At 45.0% G+C, this 8,479-nt stretch overlaps 1 protein-coding gene across 1 annotated transcript; it reads right to left on the bottom strand.

The window, feature by feature from the left end:
• Window positions 1-3,037: 3,037 nt before the first annotated feature.
• On the bottom strand, window positions 3,038-7,997 carry rchy1 (ring finger and CHY zinc finger domain containing 1; the record flags this gene model as incomplete). The annotated part of the gene is made up of 9 exons (XM_080499223.1): window positions 3,038-3,328; window positions 3,653-3,773; window positions 4,575-4,604; window positions 5,038-5,096; window positions 5,176-5,220; window positions 5,315-5,393; window positions 5,496-5,611; window positions 7,566-7,685; window positions 7,947-7,997. The coding sequence occupies 9 exons, from the start codon at window positions 7,995-7,997 to the stop codon at window positions 3,038-3,040; spliced, it is 912 nt and encodes a 303-aa protein (XP_080355349.1).
• Between the last annotated feature and the right edge of the window lie 482 nt (window positions 7,998-8,479).

Genomic DNA, 8,479 nt, shown 5'->3' with positions numbered 1-8,479 from the left:
GGATGATGTGGTTCTGTTGGCCCCATCATGCCTGGACCTTCAGCGTGCACTGACACGGTTCGCAGCCGAGTGTGAAGCAGCTGGGATGAAGATCAGCACCTCTAAATCCGAGGCCATGGTTCTCGACCGGAAAAAGGTGTCTTGCCCCCTCCAGGTCGGTGGAGTGCCCTTGTCCTAAGTGGAGGAGTTTAAGTATCTTGGGGTCTTGTTCACGAGTGGGGGAAAGATGGAGCGTGAGATCGACAGGCGGATCGGTGCGGCGTCTGCAGTTATGCGGACGTTGTATCGGTCCGTCGTGGTGAAGAAGGAGCTGAGCCAAAAAGCGAAGCTCTCGATTTACCGGTCGATCTTCGTTCCTACCCTCACCTATGGTCATGAACTATGGGTCATGACCGAAAGAACGAGATCCCGGATACAAGCGGCTGAAATGAGCTTCCTCCGTAGGGTGGCTGGGCGCACCCTTAGAGATAGGGTGAGGAGCTCAGTCACCAGGGAGGAGCTCGGAGTAGAGCCGCTGCTCCTCCACATCGAGAGGAGCCAGCTGAGGTGGCTCGGGCATCTATTTCGGATGCCCCCCGGACGCCTCCCTAGGGAGGTGTTCCGGGCATGTCCCTCCGGTAGGAGGCCTCGGGGCAGACCCAGGACACGCTGGAGAGACTATGTCTCTCGGCTGGCCTGGGAACACCTTGGGGTGCCACCGGAGGAGCTGGAGGAAGTGTCTGGGGCGAGGGAAGTCTGGGCAACTCTGCTTGGACTGCTGCCTCCGCGACCCGGCCCCGGATAAAGCGGTAGCCAATGGATGGATGGATGGATTTTAACACTTCTAATATGTAGTAAGCCAACGTAAAGCTTTTATTGAGCACAAAATTCCATTTTCTATTTTTAAGCTTCAATAGCAGCTTTAATCAGATTTTGATCAGAGCTGAATACATATTCATGTGCTGGAAGCAAAGAGGAATGACAAACAAAAGGGAAAACATCCTGTAGAACCTAAATGTCGGTCCTCTTTGGGAACTAATCAATGATTGACAAAAGCTAAACTGCCACCATGCAGGTTTCATGCAGGTAAGATGTGTGCAAATACTGGCGTTCCTAACATGGAGCTAGTAGAAAGACGCTTTACTTTTTTAAGCATGCTGAATTCTGAAATTTCTCCCGACTCCCTTTGAATAAGTTTAAAATTTAAGGGGTCTCTAGTTATTTGCCGAAACTGAAGCAACTCCACGTTTTTCCAAAGCACAATGAAACGTAAGCAGAAACTTTGTAAAACAAGTGGTTTGAGAACTAGATATACTTGTTTATTTAAAAAAACAAACATAATTCAGTAAAACGATCTTGTTTAATAGATCTCAGCACAACTGCAAAGATCAGCATATCTGACAAAGACTGACACAAAAGCAAAACATTGTAATGAAGTAAAACCAGTGGTGGAGGCGAGACGTGTGCAGACTGTTGAGCTGGAGGAGTTACTGAGCACAACCAACATCTCCCAGGTGAAAGCCAGTGAAGGGATCCGCTACAATTTAATCCATGCATTTACATACAAACGCAATTTAACCAACTAAAATATTTAGAATTGATGAGCGTCTGAACCAAACTTTTGTAAATGTGAGAAATTCATTCAATGTTACTGAACTGCAACTTGAGTTGAAGGATTTCACAGGACAAACTGAATGTGATGCGAGGAACTTTAGACAAGAACAGTCTGTCGAACTGTATTTAAGCACTAAATAACTGACCAGGTTCTCACTTGCAGTCCAGATATTTCCCTTTTGCGTCTTCACACTTTAATCAAACTTGAGTGGATTTGATCACAGCTGAAATGATTCATTTCCTGGACTCATATGAGTGAAATGCAGAGCCTGAAAGCTACAGTGGCTTGTAAAAGTATTCATACCCCTTGAACTTCTCCACATTTTGTCACATTACACACCACAAACATATATTTTATTGGAATTTTATGTGAAATACTTTTGCACACTGCACTTTTCAGTGTTTTATTTGTGAAAAAAAATACAAGTCATGTATAATTTTATTTGTACTTCACAATTGTGTGACACTGTGTTGGTCTTTCACATAAAATTCCAATAAAACATTTAGGTTTGTGGCGTGTAATGTGACAAAACGTGGAAAAGGTCAAGGGGTACGAACACTTTTACAAGCCACTGTGCTTCAACACGAAGCCTCTCACACACGTGGGTCACGAGATCTTCCTGGTTCGAGTCACTTTGATGGCCGTTGGTATTTTTCTTGTCGTCACCGTACATTTTAGGATGTCGCCACAGAGGCTAAAGACGGTGCTGCATTTCCCCCCGAGATGAGAGACGAGCTCCGACAGGGACAGAGGCCAGTCGCTCCAAGACTGTTTGAGGACGCATCCGCCAGTGAGATTTGTCGGGTTTCTCTCCGTTACCAGTGACGAGAAATGACTATGTTGTGGTGCTATATAAAGTTGAACTGAATTATTATTTCAGATCCCTCATTCGTATGCAGATAAACATCCAGCTCAGAAACTGCTGAATCCAATCCAAACTCAGAGCGACCGTCACACATGGAGTGACCGACTGACCTCAAGGCACCACTCAGACAAACCACTGCACCACCGTCCACACACCAGACGGGCATCAAACAGTGCTGCACGGAACGCCCTTCATTAACTTACATGTCTGGTTTGGTCACGCACTGCCAACTTTATGAAGCGGTTTAGGTTTTTGTCGTCATGCCTGCAGCGCCTCGCTTCACCTGCAACCTGCAACCTGCAACCTGCACCACACATTGAGTGATGAAAAGCCAGAACCTGGTTTCAAGTCAAGTTTCTGAAACACAGAAGCTCAGTTATGAAGATCTTCACATGTGCAGCCAGTGGCTTCACCAGAGGGGTTGTTTTTTTGTTGTTGTTTTTTTTAAACGTTGACTCACCTTGTGAAGGTGCGACTCAGTGCGTCCGCCACAGAAACTCAATGGATTTAAAGATACAAGGAGAAGACAGTTTTATCCACTGCGACACACAGCGAGTCCTTACAGGTGAAGCCAGTGATCAAACATCTGGAGGATTAATGTTGAGCTCCTGTGGGGGGGGGGAGGACTGCTGATTCTGCTGTTCAGGCTCCGTGTCGTTGGCAGCGTCGTCCTCCTGCTGGTCTTCCTCCCCCTCCCCCTCCCCCTCCCCCTCCCCCTCCCCCTCCCCCCCCTCCTGCTGCTGCTGCTGCGGCGGCTGTTGGATGAGGCCTCCGTCCTGAGCGGTGTTGTAGGAGCCACAGCCGGTGCACTTCATCCCCAACACGTGGAAAGGCACTGTGCAGTGGGTTTGACAGTCGTTACATATTATCTGCAAACAAGAATGAAGGAAATCAACATGTGAGGCTCAACAGTGACCAATCAGACGGAGAACAAGTCGTCATGGTCACAGATTAGAAAAGTAGAAAAGGTCAAATTACACATTTTAGTTGTAACTTTAAAGAAAACTTTGAACCTACACACACACACATTACAATGACTATATTAATAATTATTATTATTTTGTCACTGTTTGTCAATTCCAGCTTCAGAGTCACTTTAACTCTGAATCATCCTTGCAGACTTTAAAAGGAGGAAAAAGCATGTGAGGAGGAGAAACTTTTTTTTTTTTTTTGCAGTTTTCTCGAGGTCTCACTTTGACGGTGGCACCCTGGTACTCGGTGGGCATGGGGGACTGAGTGATCTCCTTGTCTATCAGATCCCAGTGGTCCTCCATGTTCCAAGCGGAGTGCATGCACAGGGGGCAGCGGTACGCTCTGAAACCAGAGAGCACTACACATCTTTCACTGCAGTTCCTACAGGAAGCAGGACACACGGGAAGGGAGGCCGACTGGAGAAAGGCTCACATGCACTCTGGAAATCCACTTGGATGTGCAGCAAATACACATTTATCAAACTCAGAAGCCGATGATTTAGCTTTTGTGATGACGGGCCTTAATAGTGCATTTTGTCATTTGCGTTCTATAGATTCAAAACTGAAAAGGCTTAAAAAGGTAATGTGAAGTTTGCAAGTTGGTCATTTATGTTCATAATCTCAGTAAAACAGGTTCGTGGTTAAAAAAGGAAGGACAATTTAAAGAATCTTCTCAAGTGTTCAATTTCTAGTATTTCTCAGTAGGTCATTTTCGACGAGATCCTCCTGAGAAGAGGGAAAGCAGAGAGCTGAAGAACACAGAACATCAGTGCTCACTGGAACGTCCATTTCATTTTTGGATCATGAAAATTGAATCAGTTATTAATCTCATGGAGCCGTTTGTGTTTCATGCTCATTTTAACTAAATTGCAGGGACTCCTGAATGGAATATCAGCCTATTCTGCTAGCTGTTATTAAAAAACTGACCATGTTATCCATTTAACTTGGAATGCTTGTCCCACCAGCATTCCCCTGAACACCTGATATACGTGCTACAGAGGATTTTATTTTCTCTTCAGTCGGGAAGCTAAACTTTACGTTTGATCAATTTTTAATGAATTGTTTTACCACAAGAAACTGAATGTTTGTAGGTCAGTCATGAAAATGACTGCAGGAACAGCCGATGATGAGACTCCGTACTCACCCCGTTCTCACCATGTCATCGAAGCAGGTCCTGTGGACAAACATCAATATCCAGGGTTTCATCATCACCGAAACATGATACAATACAACATGTCAACAAAACATACAGCTTTGGTTTTGTAATTTTGTTCAATTTCTAAAATAAAATGTCACTCTGCATTAATGTGTCCTGATAATATTGTCTTTTTTCCCCGTTGACCAGAGGCTATAAATATGAATTTTTTAATATATAAAATATGTTTTTTATATGACTTTCGCACACAACTGTAAAACCAGATCTTTATCTTATAGTTGAATTCATCGAAGAGTTCACGCCTATTATTTATAAAACCTTTGAAAGAATGTATAACAGTGTTAATTCTGTATAGAAACCAACTGTAATTCATTTATCTTAAGGTTAATGCATTAGTTCATCTGTCTAAACAAATGAAACAGGAAAAGTGTCAGTGTTTGATGAGTCATACTTGTGTAAAAGATGGCCGCACGGAAGGACATGAGCTCCGATTCTGGATGTATGAATATCCTGCATTAAAACAAGAAAACAAAAATAAAGTCTTACAATAGGGAAACATGACACAAAGATGAAGCATTCGTGTTTTTACCTCCATACAGACCGGGCAGTTCTGCCTTGAAACATTTTCAACACACTGAAACACACACCAAAAAAAAATAAAAATTAATTAATTAGAAGCCGAGAAACAGATCTGCAGTGAAAGACTGGGGAACAGAACAAATCATCACCTTATGGTTCCCTCGTAGATCCTGAGCTAAACATAAATTGCACTTCTCACAATGAAAATACTTCTCCCTGGGCCCGATCCTGAACACAGAGTGCAGAAGAATTGATGAGATCAAACAAAAAAAGATGAAGTAAAGACCACCTGGTGGAGTTTAGTGAACCTTTGGGAAATGGAAATCTCACCTGCATATTCCACAGGCCTGACAATGGTACTGCTTCTTGTCCTTGTCAAACAGATGGCAGATGTCACAGTAATACTCCCCAAACTGGACATGACACTGCTGGCAAGCCTGCTGAGCCTGGAGGGGTGACCAAAACACAACTGTTGTACGCTCTACATTCATGAGAATCCACGGATCTCCGGCACCACTTCATCCAGTGCATGCCGGGGCCAGATGTGCAGCCCAGCAGGAGCTCAGTGATCAGCAATAGCCTCCCGAAACACTGTGTGAATTATATCAAGTTTAAATCGGAAACTGAGTGGCGTTTGCATGGGTCGTCCTCCGGGTACTCTAGTTTCTTCCCACAGTCCAAAAACACATATGTGGGCTTAATCGGTGAGCCGAAATTGACCCTGGCTGTGAATGTGTGTGGCTGTCCGTCTCTTTGTGTTTCCCTGTGATGGACAGGGGGCTTGTCCAGGGAGTGTCCCATCATCCTGGGTGACTGCAGCGCCTCATCACCTTGGATAAAGTGGTTTAGAAGGATGGCTGTGGATTAATAGGATGGACGCTGCCCGTTTCCCTTCAAGAGTTCTCATTTTTCCTCTCAAACACACAATATGAAATGTCCACTGGTGTTCTCATAAATAACCCTGAAGATCATGCAGATACTATTATTTTCTGGTTTCTTACATTATTTCAGTAGGAACAAAGACATTCAATTCTTGTGAACTTGGAACAGATCTGGACCTGATACCAGTCACCATCGAGGAGCTGGAACCAGTCCGGGCCAGAGGTGGACTGGCCATCTGGCACACCGGACACCGTCCCAGTGGGCCGTGTCTCTGGGGGCCGGTCAGCAAGTCTGCTCCGGCACCCCATTGACACACATGGACGTAAACCAGGAAATGGAGTATGAACATCACGTTTCTCCAGACTGATCTCCATCCAGGAGCAGCTGATCTCCAGAGGAAACATCCAGGTGATCCAGAGCAGTGATTCTCAACCAGGGGCCCCGATTTTTTTTGTTTTTTGTAAAGCAGGGGTGTCAAACATAAGGCCCGTGGACCAAAACCGGCCCACAAAAAGCTCCAATCTGACCAAACCACTGAGTATAGAGTGAACATTTCAAAGAAAACAGATTTTCTTACTTTTGTTATATAGGACATGGCTTCATAGACACAATGAACAGAATTAGATCTGAATTCATCTTCTGGAGTGAAAAACAGTACGATCAAAGTTTGAACCTTCCAGCTGAAGCGACACCAGACCACCAAAACCAGTAAATAGTGTAAACGAGAGGATTTATTGTCAGAGAGAAATAAATCATCATTACTGATTATAACAAAGACTATTTCACATATAAGCCGTTATGAGGTTCTTTCAACTTTTTACTCATTGTAATGCTGGTGGGGGTCACCTGGTTCTACAATGGTAAACGACTGGGTTCCTAAAGTAAAAAGGTTTAGAATCACTGATCTTGAGGAAGATTTTGTGGATGAAATTGGACAAATCAGAGAATTCCTGAAGGAGAACAGTTCAGTGAGCTCACTGTTGAATCCTGGAGGAGGAAAGAGACATCAGCCTGTTTCCACATGTTGACACTGAGATTCTATTGGACTTTACCTGGAACCACGGCCAGTGGGGGGGGCTCATTCTCAGAACCTGGACTTTTGAAAATGTAACACCACAATGAGCCAGAACCGCCTGACCAGCTCTCTGATAACCGTCGAGAAGGATGTTCTCAGAACAGTGACTTTCCCTCCTCGTCAAAGACTCTCAGCCAGGGAAACAAGGAAGAGCTTGAAAAGGTTCATTTTTAACTGGGAAGCTGTTCATTGGTGCCGTTATGATCCTTATATTTGTTGCTACTGTGTTGGTGTTTATTGCTGAATTAGTTTTTGCTCATCTCGTTGATTTGCTTTGGTAAATCAGACTGGTCTGTGCTGCTGCTGCTGCTGATGTTGTGTCTCTGACCTCTTCGCAATCACAAATCAGTGCTTCATTCAGTCAACCCATAATGTTGTGGGCCGGTCTGGGCAGATTCTGTGCCCCAGTGCCCCCCTGGTCCGGGCCGCTCCTCCTCACTGACCTGCTGCACCGTCAGGCAGTCGGAGCACTGGACCTCTCGGACTTTGAATCGATCCATCTGGTGGTTCTCCTCAGCATCATGGCACAGCCGGCACACGTACAGCTTCCCACAGCAAGGAGCCTGAGGGACAGACAATCGGGTTGGGTGCGTCCAGGGCCGGAGCAGCAGTCGTGGACACTACGCGTTTCTTTGACAGCTGCTTTACCGACACTAGTTCTTTTAGCCTGAACTAAGCAGCTAGCTGGCTGAGGGCAGCAGCCGCCACACCGCCGCGGACGCTCGGCTTTCTTTCCCTGAATCAACAGAAGGGTCCTCGGGTTGTCTCCGTCATGCACGGAAGGTAAAAGTTTACGGGACTATTATAAAGTTAATTTAACTTACTTTGAGCAAACAGCTGCGGTCGTAATGCTCGCAACCAGCGGGAGACGCCATGACAGCAACTTCTTCTTCTTCTTCTTCTTCTACTACTGCTTCTTCTTCTTCTTCTTTCATACATTGGCGGGTTACAAATGGCTTGCAGGTGCACACCGCCACCTACTGTACATGAGTGTGTAGCGTCACATACCCACCTTTATATTCTCCCTATTAAATGAGTCTCTTTCAGAAAGTTGAACAGTGTTTTCCTGACATTACATACTTTTTTCTTTCTCCCCTTCAGTTCCATAACGCCAGCCAGGCTGCAGTCCCGCTGTGCTGCTCTCACTTCCCCTTCCAGCTTCTTTCCTGCTGCATATTTTACTCAGTGCATTAATATGTTCCACATTCTCTTCTCACGCCAAACCTCTCACACTTGTCAGTATTGTTTTTACCCATTATATTCACTGTGTCATTCAGACCATAATGCCCTACCCTAAGTCTCACCGTGATCATCTCTTATCTTCTGTTCTTTTCTTTAAAGATGTTTGTTCTTACTG

This window comes from Blennius ocellaris (assembly GCF_963422515.1).
Source record: "Blennius ocellaris genome assembly, chromosome: 7".
Taxonomy (NCBI): Eukaryota; Metazoa; Chordata; class Actinopteri; order Blenniiformes; family Blenniidae; genus Blennius; species Blennius ocellaris.
The sequence above is the reverse complement of the archived record's forward strand: the minus strand, read 5'-3'. Positions and strand labels throughout refer to the sequence as shown.